Source organism: Chaetomium tenue, assembly GCF_020726465.1.
Source record: "Chaetomium tenue strain MPI-SDFR-AT-0079 chromosome Unknown F5144scaffold_2, whole genome shotgun sequence".
Classification (NCBI taxonomy): domain Eukaryota; kingdom Fungi; phylum Ascomycota; class Sordariomycetes; order Sordariales; family Chaetomiaceae; genus Chaetomium; species Chaetomium tenue.
In genome coordinates this window covers 263,366-289,357 of record NW_027117330.1, presented here as the reverse complement: position 1 = coordinate 289,357, position 25,992 = coordinate 263,366, and the positions used below count along the sequence as shown (strand labels likewise).

The following is a 25,992-nucleotide window of genomic DNA, read 5'->3' as shown; positions in this document are numbered from 1 at the left end:
GAAATTAACTTCCAGTTCTTAGGCCTTCAGCCCTCCTCCAGGTTGCTGCGGTGGTGCACTGGGCCCTCCTGAACACGATTGGCCCTCCACCTCAGCTGCGCCCCACTTTGCTGTTTCTGGGGTTGAAGTGCATCGTTGATGAGAGCATCTAACAAATGTCGAGAAGCTCTGGGGTACTCGATTGTCTATTGCGCGCCTCCGCTCATGGCACCGAAGTTCTCTTTCGGTGGCTTTGCGATTGTACAGTGCTTCCCTGACAGACAGATAGTGGGCCATGACGAAGACACTCCCAGGTTCATCATGGCGCCATCCAAGTTCATCGCGAGAAGTTATTGAGAACCAATCAACCCAGGATTCTCGATTCATGTCCATTCCCAATCATGGCGTCAAGATACAACGAGTAAAAACACGAGATCTCCAACAGTGATCACCTGCAGGCAACGTCGTTACATGTACGAATAGGGACAGAAGATGGGTTTTGGGCATGGGGCCGTTGGGGTCTGCGTCGAGGAGGGGTAAAAGGACTCAAAGGAGCGTGTGAGTAAACGCATTTGGGGGGTGTCGATATCTTCCTAAATCGAGGCGACGAATGTGTTGGCGGAGCGTGCACGGTACATGGGTAAATGAGCCCATGACTGGCCCTTGTCTTGAGGCGATGCACACCGCAAGCTCTTCCTCCTGCTGGTTGTCACCATGCACACGTAGACCGCCTCGCGAAGGGGCCGTTTCGTGTCGGGCAGCAAATCCACAGGGACCACGCAACGCGAATGGGAACGCGCCTTACCCTTGCCAGCCCAATCAGCTCCACAGGCCCCCTGGCTCCCCGAGGGCCCCGACGCCAACCCAGTTTGAGGGGAGCACCTCAGCAGCAGCACTAAATGGAGATCATGGGAAGGTTTCCAGTTTCCACAGCCCAAAGAAATGATAAACATCCCTTTGAGATCGAGAAAGTGTAAAGAGTTGAGGCGACAAGTCTGAGCCGCCTACCTACTCCGACCCTTCAGTCCACGACGACTCAACGTCAAATCACCGTCCCGTCACTTCCAGTCGACCACCGGATAAAGAACAAGCAAACCACATTTTGCCCTTTTCAACATCTTCCGGGTTCCCATCCCCCTCCTCTGATTCACCCATCATGGGGAAAGCGTGGGAATGGATCACCAGCAACAAGCGGCTCAGGAAGAAGGCCTTTCAGACCGCCGTCGAGTATGCCGTCAAGGCTACGCCGATCGTCCAGACAATCGAAGCTGGACTCAGGAGCACCAAGCAGTTTATGGGCGATGCCAGCACCGTCGCAAGCGAAGTGAACGACATGGTTTCAAAAGCCAAAGAGTTCATCCCCTCCATGCAGGTGATTGGGGGGTCAATGGCCGACTCGGCCAGAATCTTTGTCAGTTTCAACATGATCGCGACGGCTGCTGGCATCGCGACCAACGTCGTCTTGACATACCAGGGAATCAAGGTCCTTCAGCTCATCGACGCCCGCCTCAAAGACATGGCCACCAGCCTGGCCGCCCAGACAGCCCTCATCGCACAAAAGGACTTCCCGCCATACGTCCACGACATGATCCGGGAAAGAGTCACGCAAACCTCGCTCGACCCTGTCTGCGATCACTGGTTCTTCGTTTACCACCCTGACAACGACTGGTACCCGGGCTTCTACCACCTTTTGGAGAAGGAGCCGATCGGACCGGGGTTTTGCGGCTACACGAACCAGATCGACACGGCCTTCGTCTTCATGCTCGCGGCCAGGCGACACATCGAAAAGAGGGAACGTCGGGCCCGGGAGGAGGGCCGGACCGTCCGCCCAACGAGGCTGCATCTCTTGATCCCCGCCTACCAGCCCATCCTGATCCTCGAGGCGCTCAAGATCCCGCCCGAAATCGGCGACTTTGTCATGGAGGGCCGCATCAACAGCAACACGCATTTTGTCTGGCTCAACCTGCCCGAGGACCAAAAGTGCTATGTTCAAGACATTGGCCATTTTGCTCCACCGAACCAGGGGTGGTTCTCCTGGTTCATGTCAGGGCTTGGATTGTCAGAAAAGCCACCCAAGTTGGGCGAACGGAGGGTCTTGGGGACTAAGCAAGGGTCAACAACAGGTGCCGACGCCAATGCCGCCGTCGCCGATGCAAATAACGAGGAGGAACCCGAAGGGGAGGAGAATCGTGCTGAAAATAAACGGCACCGCGCCACGCCCCTTGGGCAGCAGTATCGACGACGCCGCGGAACGCGTCACGCCGAAGACAAAGGGAGACGTCGAAACGGCGAACCTACGGCAAAGGATTCCCGTAACGGGGGAAGGGGGCCGATGAGGCCCGCATGAGACGGCGTGGTGCAGACCGGGGTCGGGGGAAGGAATGTCGACGAAGACGAGCCGGGCTACCGGGCTATCCGAGAGCCATTTGGTGGAGCATGTCAGCTGCAGCGGGAGAGAAACTTGAATGACAACGCTGCGTTTGTTATGGTGTGGCACCGCAAGATTCGAAAAGGCTTCCGAGGAGAGGCAACAGACTGACCAAGCCGACGGACCTGGACTGGAAGCTCAGGGCGAGACGTGGGGCCGAACTTATCCTGCGGAGTTCAATGCACAAGTAGCGGTACCCAGGCAAGGCAACTTCCAACTATCTTAGTGTCGGGCGGAATTTCGAGGTAACAGATGCCTGTAATGGCCCAATAAATGAGTCGAATGGCTGACCCCTGAAAACCCAGCAACAACCGACGCCCTTCGCTTGACAATGACATGAGTCAGAGTCTGGTCAATATTTCCGACTTATAACCACTTATCACCATAACAGTAACTCGCCCTTTTCAAGTAACAACAAACACAACGCCTTACCCACCGCAATTATTTCCAGCTTTCCAGCACCATCTCAGTGTCCTCACACAACATAACACAACCAATCACCAGTCCCACCAGACCACCGCAATGCCAGCCACCACTCCCGACCTACACTTCCGCGTCGCGACCGCCGCCGACCTGCCCCTCGTCCACCCCCTCATCGAGTCCGCCTACCGCGGCGAAGGGAGCCGGCTCGGCTGGACGACCGAAACCGACCTGCTCGCAGGCACACGCATCGACGAGGCCAGCCTCCTCGCCAAGATCACCAACCCCGCCGGCGCCCTGCTGCTCGCCTTCACCCCCAACCCCACCACAACCACCACCACCACCCCCCCCTCCCCCTCAACACAACAACCAGAACAACAAACCCTCCTCGCCTGCTGCGAAATCACCCAACCCCCACCCCCCACCACAACCACAACCACAACCACAACCACCACAACCACCACCCCCACCCCCCGCACCTCCACCTTCTCCCTCTTCGCCGTCTCCCCCCGCCACCAAAACACACACATCGGCCGACGCATGCTGGCCCACGCCGAAGGGTACGCGGCACGGGCGTGGGGCGCGACACAGCTCGAGCTGACCACGCTTGCGTCGCGCACCGAGCTGATCGCGTGGTACGTGCGGAGGGGGTTTGGGGTGGTGGCGGGGGAGGAAAGGCCGTTTCCGGTGGAGGAGTTGAGGAGGTTGGGGGGGAGGGCGTTGGTGGGGGGGGAGGGGTTGAGGTTGGTGGTTTTGGTTAAGGGGTTGGGGTTGGGGGGGGTGGGTGTGGGTGTGCAGGGGGAGGGGAATGGGGTGGATGTGGGGGTATGAGTGGAGGGGGTGAGGGGGGCGTCCCGGGTTGTTGGGAAGTGGTTGCATTGCGGGATCGGATCGGATCGGATTTAGGGGGATGTGGGGCAGAGGGTACGCAGTATATTGTAGAGGTATAAGTGGGGATTCAGGTACATAGGTACATGTGCACAGTGCAGATTGCAATGGTGGTTTTTGACATGGCCCCCTGTCAATTTCCTAATCCGTCTAACATCCGTTTCCCTTGCCCCACCAACTAGGTACCCTGACAAATCACCGTTTTGAAACGGCCACCCCAGATTCGCACAACTCTGACAAACCACCGTTTTGAACGGCCACCCGTTCACACAACGCCAGTGCCAATCCAAACGGGGGCTGACGAGCAAATGAACTTGTCGCTGTTGAAGACCCGCTCGCATGCCGCCTGCACATAGCCCACACCAACAACATCAAGGGAAGGTCTAGCGGTAATCATATTCTGTTAGCCAACACCCCCAAAAATGGGTATTGATAGCAAGCACTTACGCGTCTTCGCACGCCCAGTGCTCCGAAATCTCAAGCATGTTCAGCGACGGATCAAAGCGGAAGTCTGCCGTGGTGCTAGTTCCTTCCGAAGACGTGCAGTTGCCCACAAAAGCGCCATCCTCGCCTTCCGAGGGTGAGCAGTTGAATGTGTTGCCGTTTGCCGAGCTCTTGAGCGTGAAGGATGGGCCCGTGTCTTCGCTCAGCTTTGGATCAATCGGCGAAGCCCCGGGTTCCATCTTGAAGCTGCGTTGCCATTCCTCTACCCTCCACGACTGGTATTCCTTCGATGTGTCGACACATGTTGGGGCTGTATTCTCGGAACCAGGAACCAACACAGTTGCGATGCTGAGGTTTGGGCGGGTCCCTGAATCCGTGGTCTTTGGGACGCAGTGGCTGCTATCATCTGCTGTCGTGCAGTTGACGTCGAGAGTGATCGACCCCGTGGCTAGGCCATGAGATCTGTTTGGTGAAGTTAGCGCGGATCATAAAGATGGGAACAGTAAGATTGCAATGGAGCCTTACCCTGTTGCGTCCGAGCAGGCAAACGTGTGGGCCAAGTACATAGTCTTGTTGTCCCAGTCGACCGCAAACGACACGGTATTGTCCGGTCCTGCACCAGCGCCCGTGTAGATGCAGTCCGCCCATATGATATTACTCTCGCCTTGGTACCACCCGGCCCAAGCCTCTGGCCACTGCCCGACGCATTCATACAAAGGCGTTCCGTTACTGCCCTGAAGGCTGGCCGCAATGGTCGCAAGATCATTGTTCTTGCTTGGATCCGGGCCGTCGTATCTCACGTCGCCTAGACGATATTGAAAACTCCCTCCATTGGAACCGCCGCACGGCCGAGCGGCATTGGCTCCGGACGGGAGGTAGAGGGCAGCGGCCGTGGCCAAAGCAAAGGAGACGAGGTGGTTGCGCATCGTGAACAGTTGAATTCAATGGAGCACGTCGATAACTGAAGCTGGTTGCGGGCCGAATCTAAATGTAATAACGAAAGATAGAGGGGGCGAGACTGCCCATGGAAAAGTCCAAGATAATCATATTGTTTAGCCTCATTCTGCCAGATTGCCTGCGTAGCCGACCCGTCTGGCTATGTGGCGGAGAGGGGTTGTTATTGACCGGGTATTACCAATCCCACGAACTCCTGCAGCCGGTCTGCTTTCTAGAAGGAATAAAACTGCCGAATTCCAGGAAGTCCAATCTAGGCTCCACGTGCAGAAGATTAAACGCCCGGCATACCATGGAACGGCATCGGGTTCCTTTACCCTGCCCGGGATGGAACGCTGGTGTATTTAGGACTTGGAGGCACCGGTTTCTTAGTTCCAGGGGCTTAACTCGGTTCCCGGTTTGCGGTCGTTTATCGTGCCCTTTACTCCATCGGTCTTTGCTAGAACTTTATTTTCCGTGTTCAGCTTCAACAACAACTTCATTGTTTCAGCAACTCACCAAGATGAAGCTCAGCACACTGTCCGTCGCGCTCCTTGCGCACGGGGCTACGGCCCAACAAATGATTCGATTCAGCTGCTCACAGCTCGTGGTGGCGCGTATGGACCCCCTTGTCAATCCAGGGCTGGCACAATCCCCCCACGTCCACCAGGTTGTGGGAGGCAATTCGTTCGGCGTTAGCATGGACCCAGAGACCCACGATCTTGTCGAGCAGTCCACTTGCACCAGCTGCACCTTCTCAGAGGACTTCTCCAACTACTGGACGGCCGTTTTGTACTTCCGCGCGCGCAACGGCACCTACAAGCGTGTGCCTCAGTTCCCCAACGTAGGCCTCCGTGCCGATGTACGTTGAAACCATGCTCCACCCCTTTCTGACTTGTGGGCTCCCAGCCCAAAAGGGAGCAAAGATGACATAGCTGACCATCCCAACCACAAAAGGGAGGCGTGACAGTGTACTACATCCCCCCCTACGACGGCAAGACGACCGTCACGGCCTTCAAGCCCGGTTTCCGCATGCTCGTCGGAGACGCCGGCCTGCACGAAGCCAAAGGCATGCAGAAGCAGCTCTGCCACCGCTGCCTGGGCGCCACGTACGACCAAGGCGGTGCCCCCTGCACCGGAACGGACTCGCAAACCCTGCCGAAAGGGTTCTGCGGGGGCGGTATCCGGACCACCGTGACTTTCCCCACCTGCTGGGACGGTAAGAACGTCGACAGCCCGGACCACAAGAGCCATGTTGCGTACCCAGCGGTCGGGAGCTTTGAGTCGACGGGAACCTGCCCTGAAACGCACCCTGTTCGGCTGCCTCAGCTTATGTACGAGGTTATGTGGGATGTGAGTGTCTCTTCCTGATTGTACTTGCTGGGATTTGACTAACGGTAGATAGACCACGCAGTTTAACGACGAGGCCCTGTGGCCTGAGGATGGTTCGCAACCATTCGTGTGGAGCACTGATGATTCGTGAGTGCCTCAACGCGTCGAGAGCAGTGATAGGTTACTGACTGGACCCCTGTAGCGTTGGATACACCCAGCACGGTGACTACATGTTCGGCTGGAAGGGGGATTCCCTCCAAAGGGCCCTGAATGCCCGTTGTGGTAATGCTGTCTGCAAGGAGCTCCGGACACAGACGTCAGAGGAGGCCATGCGGTGCACTATCCCGCAGAACATTCCCGAGCCAGTCGACGGCTGTAAGTGGACATTGCTGGTTTTTGAAGAGTCGCGTAGCTATACTAACATATTTGCTAGGGCTCCAGAAGATCCCCGGAATGGGAATGGTGGATGGGGAGACAAACTAAAGCTTTTGCGTGGATTCAGGGGCCACAACCTTTGGGACCAGTTCTTAAGAAGGTCATTTGGCTCGAGTCTCGGACTTTGCTGGAAGTTAGGTTCTGAGAGGTCCTATGGCTTCCATGCCCGGGTAACGCTTATTACTAGTGATAATGACCATGTTGGGGGTTGCCTCAGTACCAGTGTTAAAGTACAACGATTCCTAGGTATTATTTAGTCGTTCCCCATCTAAGGTACTTGAATGTCTTCTCAACAAACAACGTGTCGGGATCTCAATATTATAATTTCGGCCCTCTTGCGAATGCGTTTGACATAAACGCCCTTCCGCTTTTGCACAAGAGGCGTTGAAAGAACGCTTCAAAAGGGCTGAAGACAAGGAGAAGAAAAAGATGGCGCGACCGCTGCCTAGCTGCTACGCGAGTGACAAGGGGAACAATCCGAACATTTGATTATTTTTGAGGTAGATATGTCTGCTTGCCGCGCTGGCTCGAGCTTTTCCGTTCCGTGGGACTTTAGTGGCGATGTACTTTTACTAACTCGATGTAGAATATACCGTTGGGTATTATCAAGCCCGTGGCCCTGCGGAACGCGGGCATCGTGGCCGTTCAGTGATGTGCCATCTAACTGATTAGGCTTTGCTCCTTGCTTATCCCGTTAGCGGGTGGTCGGCTTCTGATCCTGTGTTAACACGTTATGGGTAACCTCCGCCCTACACCGGCTGGAAACTTGGGTTTTGAATGGAACCAGAGTGCAGAGCAACATGGCAACCTCTGCTCAACCTTGGGTGGTCTGCTAGCAAGAATCACAACGGCTTGTTGAATGTCCATCTCGAGGTACGTCACAGGCATCGGCTAGATGTGCGCCATTGCTTCCGTACCTGTGTTAGCCACAGCCATTTTCGCGTCACCCCCCGAGCGATGGTGATTGCGGTTGGGACGGGTGTGGAACGTCATTGTGGCATTCAATTAAGCAGACGAGAAGCTATATCTTCCCCATGCCTGGGTATCTCTTCTATTTTGGCCAAGCCGAATAGCTTTCCCGGCTCCAATACATCTCGTTTCTCTGCGATAGCCAAAATAGCAGCCTTGCAGTTTAGAAAACCATACCCTTGGTCTGGATGATCTTGGCGACGTTAATATTCCTAATCAACATCACCCCAACAAAGGCCAGAATCATAAAAGAGGTTCCGGCAGCAAGCATCCTCGTCTGGGCGTAGCCGTACGCTTCCTGGATGCCCCTCCTCTCGAGAGTCTCTCTCACGTAACCAAGCTGAACTTCCAGGTCCGAGTAGATAGATTCCAGGTCTGGGAGGGCTGACTCAGGCAAGAACCGCGATAGGGCGCTGTGGAAGGTGTTGGTCCAGATAGAGCCCGAAACGGTGGCGCCGATGGCGCCGCCGGTGGTGCCGACCACGTAGAGCAGCGACAGCGCAACCGCCACGTGTTGGTGGTCGACGGCGGCGAGGATAGCCACTTGCTGGATGATGATGAAGATGCTGCCGCCGATAGAGATGAAGACCTCGCACATGATCAGGTAACCGACAGACTGGTCGGGGCGGCGGAAGTAAATCATCAGGCCTTGTGCGAGGATGTAGATGGGGACGGCAATGTACAGCAGCCACTTGAAGTGGCCGGTCTTGCGGATAGAGTAGCCGACGATGAACAAGAGCACGCCGGATACGATGCTGAAGGTGTTGTTGACGTACCCGGCCTCGGCCACGGTGAGGTTGTTAACCACCTGGAGGAAAGAAGTGAAGTAGTTGGCCCAGCAGTAATACGAGATTTGGTACGTCGCCCCGAGCAGACACGTGCCCAGTACGGTCCGATCCGACAAGATGCTAAAGTTGAGCATCGGTGTCGGGGCTAGGAACCACTCGTAGACGACGAAGGCGCAAAGGACGACGAAGCCAACCACAATCATGGCGATGATGTAGTCCGATGCCCAACCGTTTGGCGCTTCTGCAGCAAGGGTAAAAGGAAGGAGGAATACGGTCAAGCCGGCCGAGAACAGTATGACACCAAGGGCTGTTGCATTAGTCAGTATATCTTGGGGCAAATTTGCGTGAGGATAGAGGGGGTTGATGGGCTGGAGCAACCACTCACCGTCAAACTCGACAACGTAGTGCCATATGCTCTGGAGCCATGTCCGGCCGCTGCTTTCACCGGCTAGGATGCCTTCCTTTTCGGCCTTGCGGAGGTTGAACTTGAGCACAAAGTACAAGGGAGAAGCGACGATGGGAAAGATGATGGCGAAGCAGCCAAAACCCCATCTCCAGTTGATATTATTGAGGAAATCTTCAGAGGCCTTCGGGCCGGCGAAGGCGGTGATAATGTAGGGGGATGACGTAAAGGCGTAGGCTAGACCACGGTTCTTGAGCTTGGATGCATCAGCGGTGATCACATCGACGCAGTACGTCATGCCGCTGAAGCCGAGGCTGTAGAAGACCTGCCAGGAGAGATCCGATTGTCAGTGCGATTACAAAACCACAGGGGGTATCGTGACAATGGCTGGCTTACGTATGCAGCACAGAAGGTGGGGAGGTTGTTGCACGCGGCCATGAGGACTAGGCCCAGGGTTGCGAAAAACACCATGATCATAAAGCCCGCAGCTCTGCCCCAAAGATCCAAAATCTTGGATAGAGGAATAAACACGGCGGCCGTCATGGAGTTGGCAACCACGTAGATGACGTTCAACAGCGAATGGGATTCGAAGTCGCTTGTGACGAAGGGCACCAAACTCGAGAGGATGGCGGATTGGAAGGCATTGACGAGGTAGAGCAACCAAATGCTGCAAAGCCAGGGTTAGCTGGCCATTCGGCCAGGGAGACAGAGAAGCAATGGGCGGTGATGAACGTACTTGAAGAAGACTGCAATCAGGGTCGTTTTGGTCCAGCTCATGGTGACGGCCTCAACCTCCTGGACACCCCGTTGCATGTCCTCGGCAGGATGCTCCGCTGGTGATTCGCCGCCATCATTGACAGCCGCAGCATCATCGGTGACGGCGTCCTTCTCTCTCTTCTCCGCGCCGATGCCAACGGCAGACGGTGTGCTAGGCTCTGCCTGTGCCCGCGCCCGGCGGTGGGCCGCCTTGACACCGGACATTAGCGGCATGGTGGTAGAGTTCCGAGTTGGCCTGATGATGCTCAAGGATCCAAAGCAAGCGGCAGGTCAGACAAAAGGGCAGCCGAAGAAGGGATAAAAACAACAATAGAGGAAACCCGGGCGGGTTACTGGAAGCCAAATACGACCGGACGACGGCAGTGCGTTGTGATGTTGATGTCGTGTTGTGTTGGTGTTTGTTGAAGATTGGCGGTCGACCAGAGATCTGGGAACAGCGTGGTATTGCCGGAAATGCGGCGCATGCCATGCATCGCAGTCTGTTTCGTGCGAAGCCTAGCGCCGTCCCAATTCCGCCTGGTGCTGGAACCCATCTGATAAGATCAGATCATGATTTTGCAAATATTGGCCGCAGGCCCGCACCTTGCTTGGCTTGCGATGAATTGACCTTGGCTTGACTTGGCTTGTGCTCCCATAATCTGTCACTGGCCGCGTCTTGTGGCCCCGACATCGGTCGGTATGGAACTCTCATCGGATATCCCAAGTACACAGTGTGCTGCATCAAGCACTTGGCACTGGGGAAACCCCTGATGCTTCTTGTCCCACGTGAATTTTACATAATAAAACAGGAACTGACAAGCTTCGCGCCCATTACTTCCCATTCCTCCCGAGTCTTGCCCGAGTTGGCCCGCTCTGTTTCCATTCTGGCGGGGTTGACGTGGGTCGTGCTTTCAGGCTGCAGTCAAGTTGCAGGGTTGCAATCTAATCTATCCATCAGATAAGATCAGAATTTTCAACCGCCCTTGCCCTGGCTTCCCTCGCTTACAACTCGTCACCATTCGACAACCACATTCATGCATGGCCCGTTACGGAGACGAAAAATCAATAGTTTGCTTTGTATCCGCCCACCTAGAGCTTCGAATCCAGCCACCTTGGCCGTCGCTTTTCCACAAACGCCCGGATACCCTCGTCAAAGTTGTATCCCTGCACCAACCGAGGATACCACTCGTGCTCCAACGCCGACACGGCTGTTTCGACATCACCCTCTTCCCAGCTCATGCGCACCCCCACACGCCCAACAATGAGCGCATCCGGGCTGTTCTGACACATCTCCCGCGCGAGCTCAACCGCCGCCCTCGCAACTTCACCGCCGTCGCCAGCAGCAGCACCACCGCCATCCACTAGCCGCGTAACCAGACCCCATTCGGCCAGCGTCCTCGCATCCACGCTGCGACCCGTCAAAACCAGGTCCATGGTGCGCTGCAACCCCAGCGTGCGGGCCAGGCGCGGGAGACACCCCGCCACGGGCACGATGCCCCGCTTGGCCTCGGGCAGCGCGAAGACGGCCGCCGTCGACGCGAGCACCATGTCGCAATTGGCTACCATCTCGAAGCCCCCGCCCATGCAGAGTCCGTTGACCGCCGCGATGATGGGCTTCTTGCCGCTCCGCCGCGGCAGCCCCGCCAGGCCGGGCGCACCCATGTCGTTGACTACGCCGGCCTTGTTCATGTCGTTCCACTCTGCTGGTGCGTTAGATGGGGTACGGGAGAGGTGAGGGAGATACATGGAGGTACATTGCGTATTCGTACACCCCCGAATGCTCGGGTGGATGTGGGTGGGTGTGAGTGTGACTTACCGTGGAGATCCGCCCCCGTGCAAAATGCTCGCCCCACCCCGGTGATGATACCCACCCACAAGCTCTCATCTCGGTCCAGTTGCTTCCAGACCTCGGCGATCTCGGCGCTCGTCGCCTTGTTGATGCAATTGAGCTTGTCGGGTCTGTTGATCGTGACCTGGATAACATGTTCCGCAGGGTACGACACATGGAAGTGTTGAAAATGTACGGTTGGTCGTTCCCCTGACATTGTGACGTCGAAAGAGGAGTGGGGCGCGAGGGACGGTGTCGGGGTAATACGTGTTGGTAAAGTTCTCGGTAATGGCTGCGGGCTGGAACCTGGTATCCCTTGACAATTGGTATCCTTTTTGGCTCTTTATAGCCTACCGGCTTGTTCAGGGATGAAACTCACTCCCGTGTCCCTCGGTTCGCTATAGTAGACTGGGGCTAGTGCTCGGGGCGTCCTGGTACGCGTGTTCCGGGGATCCGGTTCTGTGTCTTTCATCCATGCATATGCGATGTCGGGTGAAATCAGCTGCAATAATGCTAAAGCGTCTCCCGGAAGCTGAAGAGGCGTGTCGCTGCGTGCAGCAATCTTCAAATCGCTTTTCAGGTGGTTTCTTCCAACCTGACTCCATCTTCCCCAACCCTTGTGACATACACCTGGCCTTCACAAAGCCATCACGATGACATCAACAACACCCACATTTAAGTATCCTCCTGTGAAGCTACCCCACCCGTTCTTGACGGCATACCGCGTACGAGCCGTCGAAGGATCAGCGCCTACCAAGCTGGTTTTGACATTAGACGGACACCAACCGAAAGATGGGCGTCCCCTTCAACAACCGCTCCATTTCGACTCTCTATGCTGGCTCGATCTGACCACTCCATCACAAAATGACCGCCCATCCATCTCCGACAACAGCCCTTGGGCACGAGCACGCCGCAGCCCATCGACTGTCTTTAGTTGGACGGGATCCAGCACGCCTTCTCTAGGTCCAATCTGGAACGTGGTCCACGCCATCTTCCTGGCGCATCCGACACCTGAATACTTTAAGTTGACACTGGATGGCGAGGGAAAAGATGTCCTCCGGGACGGGCTCCTCGCCACAGGCCTAGCGATACCACACCCGTCGCCACGCTGGGATGCTCGAGGCCCTCCGGCCGGGACGCGGATGCCCATTAAGACGGGCGCAGACGAGCTGTTGGTGCTCCGAAGTTCTTTCTGGCAGGGTGCTGCTTCACCAATGGGCCCGCGGCCGATATGGGTAGTGGGTGATGGCACAGACAGCCATTTGCAAAGGCCACTTGCAGAATACCCCATCATGCCTGAGAACTTCCACATCACGAACAAGTTCCCCGACGGGGAGCCCGTTTTTACGCGCCACCCCGTCCGTCGACCAAAACCACGCCCGGGATCCATCGTCTACAGCCGTTACATACCCGAGCTGGACACACACTTCTCTCTAGAAGCGGTGAACTGGCAGGATCCGGAACACTTGAAGCTGTTTAACACATGGCAAAACGACCCACGCGTTGCAGCTGGGTGGAACGAGACAGGGACACTGGACCAACACCGCGAATATCTTCGCAAGCTGCACGAAGACCCGCATGTTCTCTGCCTGTTCGGCCGCTTCGACCAGTCGCGCTTCGCATACTACGAGCTGTATTGGGCCAAGGTACGCAAACCCCTCCCCATCCCTGGCAGTCTTTCACAACCCACTAACCTCCCCTCCCCCGTCACAGGAAGACCATTTCGGCGCGCACTACGACGCGGGCAACTACGACCGCGGCCGGCACTCGCTCGTCGGCGACGCCTCGTTCCGCGGGCCACAACGCGTCAACGCCTGGTACTCGAGCTGCATCCACTACTGTTTCCTTGACGACCCGCGCACCGCCAACGTTGTGGGCGAGCCCAAGGCCACGGGCGGCACAATTCTCACGTACGAGAACGCCCAGGGACTGGTCATTGGCAAGTATGTGGATTTGGGGCATAAGCGGTCGGTGTTGTCGATTTGTAGCAGGGAGAAGTGGTTCCAGCTGTGTCCGTTGTTTTGGGATGGGCGGGAGAAGCCGTTGGAGTCGGCGGATCGGGCGGCGTGGAATGCGAAGCTGTAGGGCATTTATTTTACTTCTAGTATTGGTACCTATGGAATCATCGTCGTCTGGTGAGGATATTCAGAGCATGACTGTTTCAGAAGTCCAACCTTTGGAGAGTAACTGTGTTGCCTATGCACGCGACGGTCCAACACCTGGCCGGAATCACTTTGGTATTCTGCATGTCGTCGATCTTGGTTCCCAACCTTTGTGGATAAGCCTCGCCGAGCTCTGACAATGCAACGAACGGCCCCTTGGCGGCGTGCACACATGAGCATGAGGCCACTGCCCCTGTCGCTTTTCCCCGACGGCTGACAGCGCCAGGAACCCGGGATGTGGGATGGGTGCACGTTGAGCCGACCGAAGAGCCAGGCCCCATGCACATACCGAAAACCAAGAGTCACATCCGAAAAGTTGATTTTTTCTTTTTTTTTCTCATGCGGAGTCCGGAGGACCCCTCCCGGGTTACGCCCTTGTTCCCACTCGAACCACTCCCCCCTTGACGGGATCCACCCCGTCAGATTATCTGATCATCTCGCATGACCCGATGTCGGCAGCGTTGGGTCTAACCCCTTACGGATATTCTTGTACACGAACCAGTCCAGCCGGATGGCACACCAGCCAACTTGGACGACCCGTCCTGCAGCCCTGGAGACACACCAGGGAAAATCCTCATTGACGACAACTTGACGGCAGCAGGCACGCATGCCCAGCCGCCATCACCCCCAAACCACCATGAAGTTCGTCAACACCTTCACAGGCTACGGCCGCCTGCTCCTCTCCGGCAACCCCTCCCGCAGCGACCTCTGCACCCTCCTCGCCGCCATCCTTTGCGCCATCGCCTCGGGCGTGCCCTTCCCCCTAATCGGGATCTTCTTCGGCCAGCTCCTCAACGACTTCAACGAAGTCACCTGCCTGGAACCCACCACCAACCCAGAAGCCCTCCCCCCCAGCGCCGCCACCGCCTACCAATCCAACGTCAACTCCAAAATCCTCATGATCGTGTACCTGGCCATCGCCCAATTCGTCACCATCTACGCCCACCTCACCTGCTGGACGCTGTACGGCTCGCGCCTGGCCCAGCGCCTGCGCGAGCGCTACCTGGCCACGCTGCTGCGCCAGGAGCCGTCGCATTTTGATGGCCTGCCGCCGGGGGAGGTCGCGTCGCGGTTGAGTGGGGATATTCAGACGATTCGGTCGGGCACGTCGGAGAAGGTGGGGATTTGTTTGTCGAGCGTGTCGTTTTTTGTGACGGCGTATGTGGTGGCGTTTGTGATGAATGCGGAGCTGGCGGGGATGTTGGTCAGTTTGGTGCCGGCGTATTTTTTGATGTCGTTTGTGGGGAGTCATTATATTGAGAAGTATTCTGGTTTAGTGGCCGATCATGCGGCAAGGGCGGCGTCGGTGGCGTCCGAGGCGTTGAGTAATGTGGTGGTGGTGCAGGCGTTTGGGGCGAATACGAGGTTGGAGGGCAAGTTTGCTGAGGCGCTGTCTGCGTCGAAGCGGGAGGGGTTGAAGAAGGCTACGGCGGTGGGGATACAGTCGGGTGTGCTGTATTTTGTGGCGTACGGTGCGAACGGCCTGGCGTTTTGGCAGGGGAGTCGGCGGATCGCCGATGCGGCAGGTCAGGAGTCAGGGGGTGCCACGGTGGGCGCGACCTTTACGGTCATTTTCATTCTCATTGAAGGTTCGTTGGGTTCCGTCCCCTCTTCTCGGATCCATAGATCCCTGTGGCTAACATTGATCTAGCCACTCTACTCCTGAGCCAGATTGCCCCTTTTGTCCACCTTTTCATCGCGGCTGTGGCATCATTTCGGAAGCTGCGCGAAGAAATGGATCGGGAATCACAGATCGATGGCACGGCCACGTCAGGGGTAAAGCTCCCGACTCAGGAAGATCCGGAGGCCAAGTTCGGTTTTGAGCTTGAGGGTGTTTCCTTTACCTACCCGTCGAGGCCTGAGATCACTGTGTTGGACAAAGTCGACATCAGCATCCCGGCCAACAAACACACAGCCATTGTCGGCCTCTCGGGAAGTGGAAAGTCCACTGTTGCTGGACTGGTTACAAGACTGTACGATCCCACAGGTGGACGAGTTCTTTTCGCTGGCCATGACCTTCGCGATGTCAACGTCCGCGAGCTGAGGAGTTTCGTCAGTTTGGTCCAGCAGGAACCATCTCTCCTCGACCGGTCCCTGTTAGAGAACATCGCCCACGGCTTAGTCAATTCCGGTAACCCGGCACATGCTCACCTCAAGACAACGCTGCTCGGCTCTGACCTTGCTGATCTGGCGGCCAAGGTTAGAGCGGGCGAGGATCTCGCAATAGCCGCGGAAGCCTTCGGCGCCAGCGTCGTTGAGATCGTGGCTCTAGCCCAAAACGCTGCAAAACTGGCAGATGCTGATGACTTCATCACACGGCTGAACCACGGCTACGGCACAGTCGTTGGCTCCAGTGGACGGTTAATCAGTGGTGGCCAAAAACAGAGGGTAGCCCTGGCTCGGGCCCTCGTCAAGGACCCATCCATGCTCGTCCTGGATGAGGCCACCGCCGCCCTCGACTCGAGAAGTGAGGAGCGAATTCAGCGGGCCATTGCCAATATCTCGGCGGGCAGGACCATGCTCACCATTGCACACCGTCTCTCCACCATCACCGGCGCGGACAACATCATTGTCATGCACAAGGGGGTCGTGGTGGAGCAAGGCGACCACGCCACATTAATGGCTGAAGACGGAACTTACGCCGAGATGGTGAAGCTGCAGACCCTCGTGTCAGTAACCCGGAAGGATTCGACCGCCAGCAGTACCGTTAGCACCACCAAGGTGGATCAAACAGCCTCCAAGGATGGAGTAGAAATTGGTACGAACAGCATAGTGCCCCGCAGCGATGCCGGTGACAAGGAGGACGACGAAAAAGCGACTCCCTCGGCCGAACCCCCTATTGCGGCGTCTGCCGAAGGAGGCGACGAGGAAGAACCCGAAACCCCGTCAAAATCACTCGTGGCCTTGGTAAAAGGCTACTCCCCTGCCGTCCGCCCACACCTCCCCGTCATCGCCCTCGCCCTCCTCGGCTCCATCCTCGTCGGCGGCGCCTTCTCGGGCGAAGCCGTCATCTTCGGCAACACGGTCGACAGCCTCAACATCTGCCGCAGCCCCGACAGCATCCGCGCCAGCGGTAACTTCTTCGGCCTCATGTTCTTCGTGCTCGCCATCATCGAGTTCTTCGCCAACGCCGCCAGCTGGACGGGCTTCGGCTGGGTGACCGAGCACATCGTCTACTCGGTGCGCGTCCTCTCCTTCCGCGCGCTGTTCGAGCAGGACATCCAATGGCACCAGTCGCGCGGCCGCACCCCCGCCGTGCTGCTCTCCTACATCACGCGCGACGGCAGCGCCCTGGCGGGGCTCAGCGGGTCGGTCATCGGCACGCTGTTCTCCATCACCGCAAACCTGCTCGCCGCCATTATTATGACCCACATCATCGCGTGGCGCATCGCGCTGGTCTGTCTGGCTTTGGTGCCGCTGCTGCTGGGCGCGGGGCTGATGGAGCTGCGCGTGCTGGGGGCGTTTGAGGAGCGTCATGAGAGTGCCTACGCGCGGTCTGTGGATATTGGGACAGAGGCGGTGGCGTCCATCAAAACGGTTGCCGCGCTGGCGTTGGAGGATGAGACGCTTAGGACGTATCGTCGTTCGTTGCGTGGTCCGAGGAGGGAGACGTTGCGGGTTACGGTGCTGGCGAGTTTGTGCCAGGCCGTGACGTATTTCTTGGGGAACTGCGTGAATGCGCTGGCGTATTGGTGGGGCGCGAAGCAGATTATTGCTGGGAATGTTACGACAGCGCAGTTCCTCATTGTGGTGTTCTCGTTGCTGGTCAGCGCGCTGCTCTGGAGTCAGATGTTCGCTCTCGCGCCGGAGCTGTCGAGTGCTCGGGCGGCAATGGCGAGGATCCTGGGCTTGATTGAGATTGGGTCGGACGGGATGCAGGGAAATGTTCGGGTGCGTGAGGCTTCTGCCGCTGCGTCGGAGCCAGCGTTGGAGGAGAAATCCCTTGAGGTAGTGACTGGTCGACGTTCGCCTGACGGCAGAAGAGCTGCGAGCGTGCAGTTTCGCGATGTCTACTTCTCTTATCCCGCCCGCCCGGACGCTCAGGTCCTGAAAGGGTTAACCATCGACATGAAACCGGGAAGCTTCTGCGCCCTGGTTGGTCCGAGTGGCGCGGGCAAATCGACGATCATCTCCTTGGTCGAACGGTTATACACCCCACAATCTGGAGCTGTCCTTATCGATGGAATTGACGTGACGAAGAGCCGGGGCACGTCTTTCCGGGAGGGGATTGCGCTGGTGCCCCAAGAGAGCATGCTTTTTGAAGGGAGCATTGCGTTCAATATCGGACTCGGTGCTAGGCCGGGTCAAGAGGCCACCAGGGAGGACATTGTGGAGGCGTGTAAGTTGGCCAACATCCACGACGTTATTGAGGCCCTTCCAGAAGGCTATGAGACGCTCTGTGGGCCAAGCGGAGCGAGATTCTCGGGTGGCCAGAAACAGAGGCTGTCGATTGCGCGTGCCCTGGTGCGGAAACCGAAGCTGTTGATTTTGGATGAGCCGACCAGTGCATTGGATGCTGAGTCGGAAAGGCTGCTGCAGGAGGGGTTGGAAAAGGCAGCCGTGGGGATCACTGTCATTGCTATTGCCCACCGGTTGCGCACCATCAAGAAGGCAGATCGTATTTTCTGGATTGAAGACGGTCGGTGCGTGGACTCTGGAACACACGAAGAATTGTTTGAGAAGTCCGCCGGTTACAGGGAAAATGTGATGCATCAGACGGTGGCAGAGTAGGGTAGCCGAGGCTTGCGGGGTGTATTTTACTTGGATAAAACTGGTGCAGGAGTTGTAATAATGGACTTAGATACCCTTTAATTGGCATTTTACAACCTTCCCAAGCGGCTCCTTTATGACTTGTCTGAGCATCTTGATTTGGGGGATTGTAGCAGGTAGGTGGATACTTTGTTCGCAAGCAATATTTTAAGAGATGCGGCCAGGAAAAGGGGTAATTACCTAAGGGGCAACAACAACTCAACACCATGGAAGCATCAAAACTTTATGGCAACAACAAAAGACAACTGCGATGGGGAAAGACAATAATCATAAGAAAAGTAATCCAAGTTAAAGAAACATGCCGACATCAACCTATTCCCCCCGTTGCGTGCTCAGAAACACTTCCTCGCCAGCAGACCCTCCTTAGTCCCCTCAACCAACTCTCTCACCGCACCCGCCAACTCCGCCAGCACCTCATCCACAAACACCACATCCGCCTCACTCCCTACAACACCAACATTCAACTCACCACCCTTGAAAAACGACACCACCTTCAACGGATACGCCGCATCCCCATGCGGATTCCACACATCCACCTTACACTCCCCGCCCCCAAACGGCATAACATCAAAGTCCTCCCAATCCTGATGATGCACCACCGAATCAAAGAACACCCCCCTTCCAACCCCACCCCATTCCTCCCAACCAACCCTCCCCGCAATAGCCCCAACCCCCACAAAATCCCACGCCAACCCCTCCGCCCCCTGCCTCTGCACGAACCCCAACAACTCCCCTGCCGTCCACCCCTTCTGAAAGGGCACGCGCACCGGCGTGAACTGGTAGCAGGGCCCCACGACGTGCTCAGCGCCGGGGGTCAGCTCGGACGCGCGGCCGGAGGTGATGCTGCCGAAGGTGATGTCGGTTGTGTGAAGGCGGCGGGCGAGCACCAGCGCCCAGGCGGCGGTGAGGAGGGTGGCGGTGGTGGTGGTGGGTGGGGGGTGGATGGTGGGGAGGGCGGTGGTGTGGAAGATGGCTTTGGTGGTGGGGGATGGAGAGGGGCGGGTCTGGTTTGGGAGGATGGAGGGGGTGGAGGTGGCGAGGAGGGTGTTCCAGTAGGTGAGGGCTTGGGTGTGGGCGGGAGAGGAGCGGCTTTGGGTGATGTAGGTGGAGAAGGGGGAGGAGGGGGTGAGTGGGCTGCCGGTGTAGAGGGCGTCCAGGTCTCGGAGGAGGAGTGGGAGGGAGACGCCGTCGTATTGGGCGTGGGAGAGCCCGATGGCGAGACACTCCTGTCCGTCTTTGCCGTGGGCGAGGAAGATGTGGAGGAACGGCGAGCCTAGCCGGAAGTTGTCGGATTCGATGTAGGATGTGCAGACACCATGCACAAACTTCCCTAGGTCTTCTTGGTCGGCTTCCTCAACGGCAACTGCAATGTCCAAGTCCTTCAAGACAACCTGGAGAAAGGTCGATCCATGTTCGATAAACACCGTCCGCAGGATGTCGTGTGCTTGAATGAGCTTGTGGTAGGCCCTTGATAGCTTCCCTCGATCAAAGCCGTCCTTGTCAGAATAGAGGAAGGTGTACTGAACGGAAGTCCTTGGTGGTTCAAGGGTGGCCCGGATATCGAGGGCTTGGGAGTCTGTCACGGGGTACACGTCTTGGACAGTCCAGTTCGCATCTGCAAGCTGTGGCCGGACAACCTCCGTAACGAACTGATCCATGTCCATCGATCCCAGCGCCGAGAACGGCTGATAACCCTGCCCCTCTTGGAGCGTCTTCTTCGCCGGCTCTTTTCGGCCAGATAGCCCATTTTTGTTCATCTTCATAACCTTGGCTGCATCACCTAAACGCATGTGGCGGAAGATATCGCCCACGGTTAGCCCATGTCCCTGGGAGCGAAGCCGCGAGACTAGCTTCATGGCCAGGACCGAGTCTCCACCAAGACGGAAGAAGTTGTCGTCGGTATCGATTTGGTGGAGTTCGAGCCCAAGTACCGTGGCCCAGGAAGAGCGTAAAATGTCTTCAGCCACTGATGTTTTCGATATCTCAGAAGACGGGTTCACTTTCCACGCCGCCTGGAGACCATCGCGGAGTTGGTCGAGGATGCGTTCGGGGACCTGGGAGGCGAGCTGCTGAAGCACAACGCGGTCGACTTGGTTGTTGTTGGTCGGGAGCTTGTTTATTATGAGATAAGCCGAGGGAACCAAGTGCGAGGCGAGAGAGTTCTGGGCGAATTTGTCAAACTTTTTGAGCGCTGAAACGAGGGTGGCAGGGGCCGTGGCAGATGCCATGGTTGTGAAATCGCCAGAGCTGATGACCTGCTCTTCCGGGATGACATTGATCGGGGACTCCCCATCAGCCACCTCCGGCCGCTCCATGAAGACAAGCAGACCTTGCCTTGCTGGCCCTTGGGATGCCAACACCGTGGTAGCATTGACCGAAGGAGGCAGATACTTTGCCAAGTGGATCTCAACCTCAGCCGGAGCCGTACCATGGCCGTTGACTTGCGTGTTAGTGTCTTTCTGGCCAACAAACACCATACTGCCATCCTCTTGAAGCTTAACAATATTGCCTGTTGGTTGGGCCTTGCCAGTCCGGCCAGGATGCTGCGAGCTTCCGGCAACCATCCAAGCGGGAGAGTCAACAACGCCATCCCCTGTCAAGAAGGCTGCCTCAAGCCAAAGCTCGCCTGGGCAACCGATCGGAGCCAGCAGAGAGGGGTTCTCAACATCGCACACCCAAGGGATCGCCGCTCGGGGGTTATAAACCGACCCGGCTTCAACAAGCCCAGCATCGGCGACGAACCTCCCGGACGTCCCATCCAACGCGAGAGGGGGGTTTCTGTTCCACTCCCAAATCTGATCCAAATCCCCCGCCGGGACACACAAAACCTGATCCAACCCCCTGTCCACATCCCTCGCCAGCTCACCACAAACCGTCTCCAACTGCGCCAACACCCTCTCCATCTCCCTCACCCCAACCACCGCCGCATCAAAGCTCGCACAAACCCTAAACCCACCACCCCCCTTCTCCACCCCACACGCCAACATCAACGGATACGGATTAAAATGCAGCGCCTCCCTGACCACATCCCCCGCCCCAAACCCCAACTCCCCCACCACCCCACCCCCCTCCGGCACCGGCTGAATAACCAACCCCATCGGCGCCTCGCACGCATACTGCGCATCGCGACTAACCTTCCGAATATGCTGCATGCCCACATGCTGGAACGGCGTGCGCGCCACCACACCCTCCGCCACGCCGCGCAGGTAGGCCGCGACCGTGCAGGTGGCGCGGTCGGGCGGGATGCGCACGCGCATGGGCACGGTGGCGATGAGTGGGCCGGTGATGGTCTCGACGCCCGGGAGCGGAATGTCCCGGCCGGTGAGGGTCTCGCCGAAGATGATGTCGTGCGTGAGGGTGTGTTGGGCGGCGACGAGGGCCCAGGCGCCGCGGATGAGGGTGGCGAGGGTGAAGGGGAGGTGGGTGGTGGTGGAATGCGGGAGGGGGATGTAGCGTTCGAGGGTGGTGTTGGGGGTGGGGATGAAGTCGCGGGAGGGGACGCGGGGGAATTGCGGGCCTGTGGCGTTGTCAAGGGCGGTGCGCCAGAAGGATTGGGTGGTGGTGGTGTCGAGGGCACGGATGTGCTGGACGAAGTCGCCCATGGTGGGAAGGGGGTTGGGAGTGGAGGGTTGCGAGATGTGGTGTAAGGCATCGCGCACCTTTTCGAGGAGGAGAGGCTCTGACCAGCCATCGTAGACTGCGTGGTGTAGCGTCCAGACCATGTACCGCTCAGCGGGGGAGCTTCGAGGTTCAACGACGGCATATCGGGCAAGGCTCTGCCCGAACTCCATTCTCTCGTTGCGGTCGTGTTCGAGATACTGCGCCAATTCGCTGCTAGAGTATCGCCATTGGATGCTGCCCTTGAGTACGACCTGATCGAGGCCGGTGTGGTCACCAAGTTGAACTAGACGAGAGCGTAGAATGGGAGTCACTGCAACGACCTCGTTCCACGCACGCTTCCAGTCGTCCAAGGTAATGTGTGACGGGATGGTTGCAACTCTCTGAGCAATGTAGGGCTCGGTTGACTTGAGAGAAAAGGTAAACAGCGACTCCTGCGTTGGCGTGCAGGGGTAGATGTCCTCAATGTTGGTTGACTCTGTCCCACAAACCTGGGATGCCTCAGCGATAGCACTATCGGGAGGTTGCGGGATTAAGCAGAAGGCGGACCTTTTCGGTAAGGTACTAGTCTGAGAATCACTGAGAACAGTGACAATTGCGGCCATGGCGGAGAGTGTTGGGTTCCCGAAGGTGTTGATGACACTGAGGTCGAGCCCCCTATCTCTGCAGGCAGACACAAGTCTCATTGCCGCTAGGGAGTCGCCGCCAAGGGCAAAGAAGTTGTCGCGAGACCGAATATTCTGCGGCTCGAGCTTCAGTGTTTCCCCCCAGGCCTGCCGCAAGTGTTCCTCCATGTCATTCAGCGGCCGGTCCTCGCCACCAAGGGGCACGGTCTCCGTCGACGGCCCCGGGTTGGCCGTCATCTGCCGCAAGTCAACGGTAGAACCGAAAAGTCGAAGCTTCTTCCGGTCCGTTTTGCCCGAGATCAAGGTCGGAATCCGGTTGACTGGGATGTAAGCGGTTGGGACCATGTAGCGCGGCAAAACCTCAGTAACCTCCTTATCGGCTCTCGACACAGCCTCGCGTAATTCCCCAGAAAGTTCGATACTCTCCAGCTCGACCTCTTGGCCATGTGCGTTGGCAAATTGGGGAGCCACAAATGCCACCAAAGTAGATTGGCCTTGAGAGGACCCCTGAGGGGCAATGACCTCGGCGATAACGGTGGACTCGGCGGGTAGCCGGGCTCTCAGCTGGCTCTCGATCTCGCCCAGCTCAACCCGCTGGCCACGCAACTTCACTTGGGTGTCTTTCCGTCCCACAAACACGATCCCGCCCGAGCCATCGGGGTCGTATCTCCCCAAATCGCCCGTCTTGTACAGACGTCCTCGGCGGCCAACATATGGTCCGTGGCCTGCCGTCAGCCACGAGGGATCTTCGATGAAAGCAGCGGCCGTCTTTTCCGGGTCGTTCAAGTACCCTTGCCCCACAATAGGGCCTTCAACCAGCAGCTCACCCACGGTTCCGACCGGCATCAAAGCATCGTGGTCGTTAGGATCAACCACCCACATTGCCGCTCCGTTGCCCTGTCCAATCGAGATGTAGTCCCTCCCGGTGGCAGCACTGCTGTTGATGGTGCAACCAATGGTGCACTCACAGGGGCCGTAGCCAATAACGATGCGAGCGTGCTGGCCCCAAATGTTGACATCCCGTGCTGACACCGCCTCCCCACCTAGGCCGAGGCCATTGGTAAGGGACGCAATGAGGTCGATATCAAGGATCCGGGCTACTGAGGGCGTGATACCGGCGTAGTTCACGCGCATCGCTCTCATGGCACCGTTGATGTCGTTCAACCGGTCCTCGTCGGATGGGATGCAGAGACAGCCGCCGTTGGCTAGAGTGAGCAGGATGCTGTCAATGCTGACGTCGAAAGCGTAGGACGCAAAGTCGAGGACCCTCGAGTTCTCCGTGTAGCCCACTGCCTTGGCTCTGGGGATGGCGCTGCTCGTGTAGGTCTGGTGAGAGATCTTGACCCCCTTGGGCGTGCCAGTACTGCCAGAAGTAAAAATGATATACATGATCGCTGACGGAGGAACTTCAGCGAGTTCTGCTGCAGCAACCTGTGGTCCCTTTGGATTTGACAAAGTGGCAAATGTCTCCTCTTCCGCTACTGCGAATGTACCGGCAGGCAAAATCAGCTTTGAGAGCTCGTGCTGCTTGCGAGACGAGAGAATGGTTTTGGCTCCGACCTGGTGTGCCATATTCTGAAGGCGAGCTAGAGGGAGAGTGGGATCCATAAGAACCATTGTTGCGCCTGTTTTCATGACAGCAAGAACAGCCACGGTAGCCCATCTTGACTTCTCGAAACACACGGGTACAGAATCGTGGAGCCCGACATTGTGATCGTTTGTCAGAAGGTGGGCGAGGAATGTCGAATACCGATCCACTTGAGCAAATGTCAGGCTGCCGTCAAACGACGAGATGGCCTCCTTGTCTGGGTGCTTCCGAGCTCGCTCAGATATCAGGTCGTGCATGCAAGAATCGTAGGTTGGGGGCAAAGCGTTGTTCCATTCCCATATCCGCTCAAGGTCATGAGCAGTTGGGCGCAGAAGGCTCTGAATGGACGCGGAGGGATTTGCCAGGCACAATTGGACTGTGTCCGCCAGCGTTTCGACGTGGTGATTCACAGTAAAGGGGAGCATATCCTCGCGTTGCCAAACTGGGCGGATCTCGAGGGGGGCATCATTGAGACGGACTTCAAGATGTAACAACGACTTTGGGGCTTGTCAGTGCTCGGTCCATGTGAGTATCAAAGACGAGTTAATTAGGTAGGTACCCACCTCGTCTTGGTCAGTTTTTGTTTTGACTCGAGAGAGAGAACCGGTGCTCAAAAGAAACGATCCTTGGGCGGAGAAAGACGGGAGTTTTGTTGTGGGTGCAGGAGAAATATTGCCAGCAATGGCAGAGACAACCTGCTCCAAGGTGCTGTGAAGGTCCGGCAGGATTTCGCTTGTTGACAGGCGCAACGTTTTGACGGCTTCAACGTCGGCGTCGTCCGTCTTGTACGCCCATTCATACGACACCTGACCGTCTTCTCTTGTCCGCAAGAGAACAACAAGCCATGCCAGGAGCAATACCTCTATTGTTGCAGTCGCCGGGATTGCGGGGGAGGCTGGTTCCGAGGAAACGCCAACAACCTCCACTGACACAACATTACGATCCTTGGTTTGGGCAGTTGACAAAGAACCGTTGACTTGCTCGAGGCCCAGGCCTGCGTGACCGTTCATGGCCCCAAGCAGCGATCCCATTTTGGCTGTCCTGGTGGTCCGTCAAGTGATCTAACTGCGAAGTGATCTAACCGCGAAAAGAAAAGGAAAAATGGAAGCTCGAACTGTTGTGTAATTCGTCAAACCCAACACCAGAACACAAATTGGAAACGACGGAACCGAAGCCCGGAAAGGGGGGATATCATGCAAAATGCGTTCAATGGTATGACGACCGCCCTCGCTACAAGAATCGGGGGTGTGCCCGACCGCAATACCCGCAAATGTGATGCTTCTACCATGAGCTATTATTAAACTAACATGAACCACAAGGGGACCACGAGGGGCCCAGCAAGCCAGCCCGGCGGATACCACAATGCCAAAGGCCGCAAGCACAGAAACCGTCTTAACCGAGATCGGCCGCAGTAAGTCTCTGCGGGCCGAGTCCACAACTCGGAACAGTGGGTGGAGTGCTTAGGGGGGTGTGCGTAGGTACGAAAGAAAAATCAGATAACCCCCAACCCAATGGCGGGAAACACGGCAAGTACACAGTAATGGCCATACGGTGTCCACATTTGGCTTCTTACCTGATCGGGTCGTGTCCCGGGGACGGTTAAAAACAGCAGCTCCCCACATTTT

General features: G+C 57.1%; 9 protein-coding genes across 9 annotated transcripts; 5 read left to right on the top strand and 4 right to left on the bottom strand.

The window, feature by feature from the left end:
• Positions 1-1,034: 1,034 nt before the first annotated feature.
• Positions 1,035-2,598, top strand: F5144DRAFT_88094 (uncharacterized protein). The gene has a single exon (XM_066793515.1). The coding sequence runs from the start codon at positions 1,136-1,138 to the stop codon at positions 2,324-2,326; it is 1,191 nt and encodes a 396-aa protein (XP_066645758.1). The 5' UTR covers positions 1,035-1,135; the 3' UTR covers positions 2,327-2,598.
• A 331-nt stretch (positions 2,599-2,929) lies between these two features.
• Positions 2,930-3,866, top strand: F5144DRAFT_639670 (acyl-CoA N-acyltransferase; the record flags this gene model as incomplete). The annotated part of the gene is made up of 1 exon (XM_066792721.1): positions 2,930-3,866. One exon carries the CDS (start codon positions 2,930-2,932, stop codon positions 3,656-3,658), a length of 729 nt encoding a protein of 242 aa, XP_066645757.1. The 3' UTR covers positions 3,659-3,866.
• Positions 3,867-3,930: 64 nt separating this feature from the next.
• On the bottom strand, positions 3,931-5,085 carry F5144DRAFT_609250 (uncharacterized protein; the record flags this gene model as incomplete). The annotated part of the gene is made up of 3 exons (XM_066791624.1): positions 3,931-4,098; positions 4,163-4,621; positions 4,685-5,085. The coding sequence occupies 3 exons, from the start codon at positions 5,083-5,085 to the stop codon at positions 3,981-3,983; spliced, it is 978 nt and encodes a 325-aa protein (XP_066645756.1). The 3' UTR covers positions 3,931-3,980.
• Positions 5,086-5,672: 587 nt separating this feature from the next.
• On the top strand, positions 5,673-6,907 carry F5144DRAFT_525539 (uncharacterized protein; the record flags this gene model as incomplete). Its single annotated transcript, XM_066786812.1, has 5 exons — positions 5,673-5,954; positions 6,050-6,445; positions 6,498-6,571; positions 6,627-6,799; positions 6,858-6,907. The coding sequence occupies 5 exons, from the start codon at positions 5,673-5,675 to the stop codon at positions 6,905-6,907; spliced, it is 975 nt and encodes a 324-aa protein (XP_066645755.1).
• A 923-nt stretch (positions 6,908-7,830) lies between these two features.
• On the bottom strand, positions 7,831-10,269 carry F5144DRAFT_525535 (major facilitator superfamily domain-containing protein; the record flags this gene model as incomplete). Its single annotated transcript, XM_066786811.1, has 4 exons — positions 7,831-9,344; positions 9,416-9,686; positions 9,756-10,040; positions 10,130-10,269. 4 exons carry the CDS (start codon positions 10,267-10,269, stop codon positions 7,992-7,994), a joined length of 2,049 nt encoding a protein of 682 aa, XP_066645754.1. The 3' UTR covers positions 7,831-7,991.
• Positions 10,270-10,627: 358 nt separating this feature from the next.
• On the bottom strand, positions 10,628-11,820 carry F5144DRAFT_639650 (ClpP/crotonase-like domain-containing protein; the record flags this gene model as incomplete). The annotated part of the gene is made up of 2 exons (XM_066792720.1): positions 10,628-11,555; positions 11,588-11,820. The coding sequence occupies 2 exons, from the start codon at positions 11,818-11,820 to the stop codon at positions 10,865-10,867; spliced, it is 924 nt and encodes a 307-aa protein (XP_066645753.1). The 3' UTR covers positions 10,628-10,864.
• Positions 11,821-11,889: 69 nt separating this feature from the next.
• On the top strand, positions 11,890-13,726 carry F5144DRAFT_87996 (siderophore biosynthesis protein). Its single transcript, XM_066793514.1, has 2 exons — positions 11,890-13,249; positions 13,317-13,726. The coding sequence occupies exons 1-2, from the start codon at positions 12,257-12,259 to the stop codon at positions 13,686-13,688; spliced, it is 1,365 nt and encodes a 454-aa protein (XP_066645752.1). The 5' UTR covers positions 11,890-12,256; the 3' UTR covers positions 13,689-13,726.
• Positions 13,727-14,053: 327 nt separating this feature from the next.
• Positions 14,054-18,593, top strand: F5144DRAFT_559610 (P-loop containing nucleoside triphosphate hydrolase protein). Its single transcript, XM_066788153.1, has 2 exons — positions 14,054-15,354; positions 15,417-18,593. The coding sequence occupies exons 1-2, from the start codon at positions 14,373-14,375 to the stop codon at positions 18,494-18,496; spliced, it is 4,062 nt and encodes a 1,353-aa protein (XP_066645751.1). The 5' UTR covers positions 14,054-14,372; the 3' UTR covers positions 18,497-18,593.
• Positions 18,594-25,680, bottom strand: F5144DRAFT_626404 (uncharacterized protein). The gene is made up of 2 exons (XM_066792261.1): positions 24,931-25,680; positions 18,594-24,864 (listed from the first exon to the last, which is right to left on the bottom strand). Exons 1-2 carry the CDS (start codon positions 25,396-25,398, stop codon positions 18,868-18,870), a joined length of 6,465 nt encoding a protein of 2,154 aa, XP_066645750.1. The 5' UTR covers positions 25,399-25,680; the 3' UTR covers positions 18,594-18,867.
• Between the last annotated feature and the right edge of the window lie 312 nt (positions 25,681-25,992).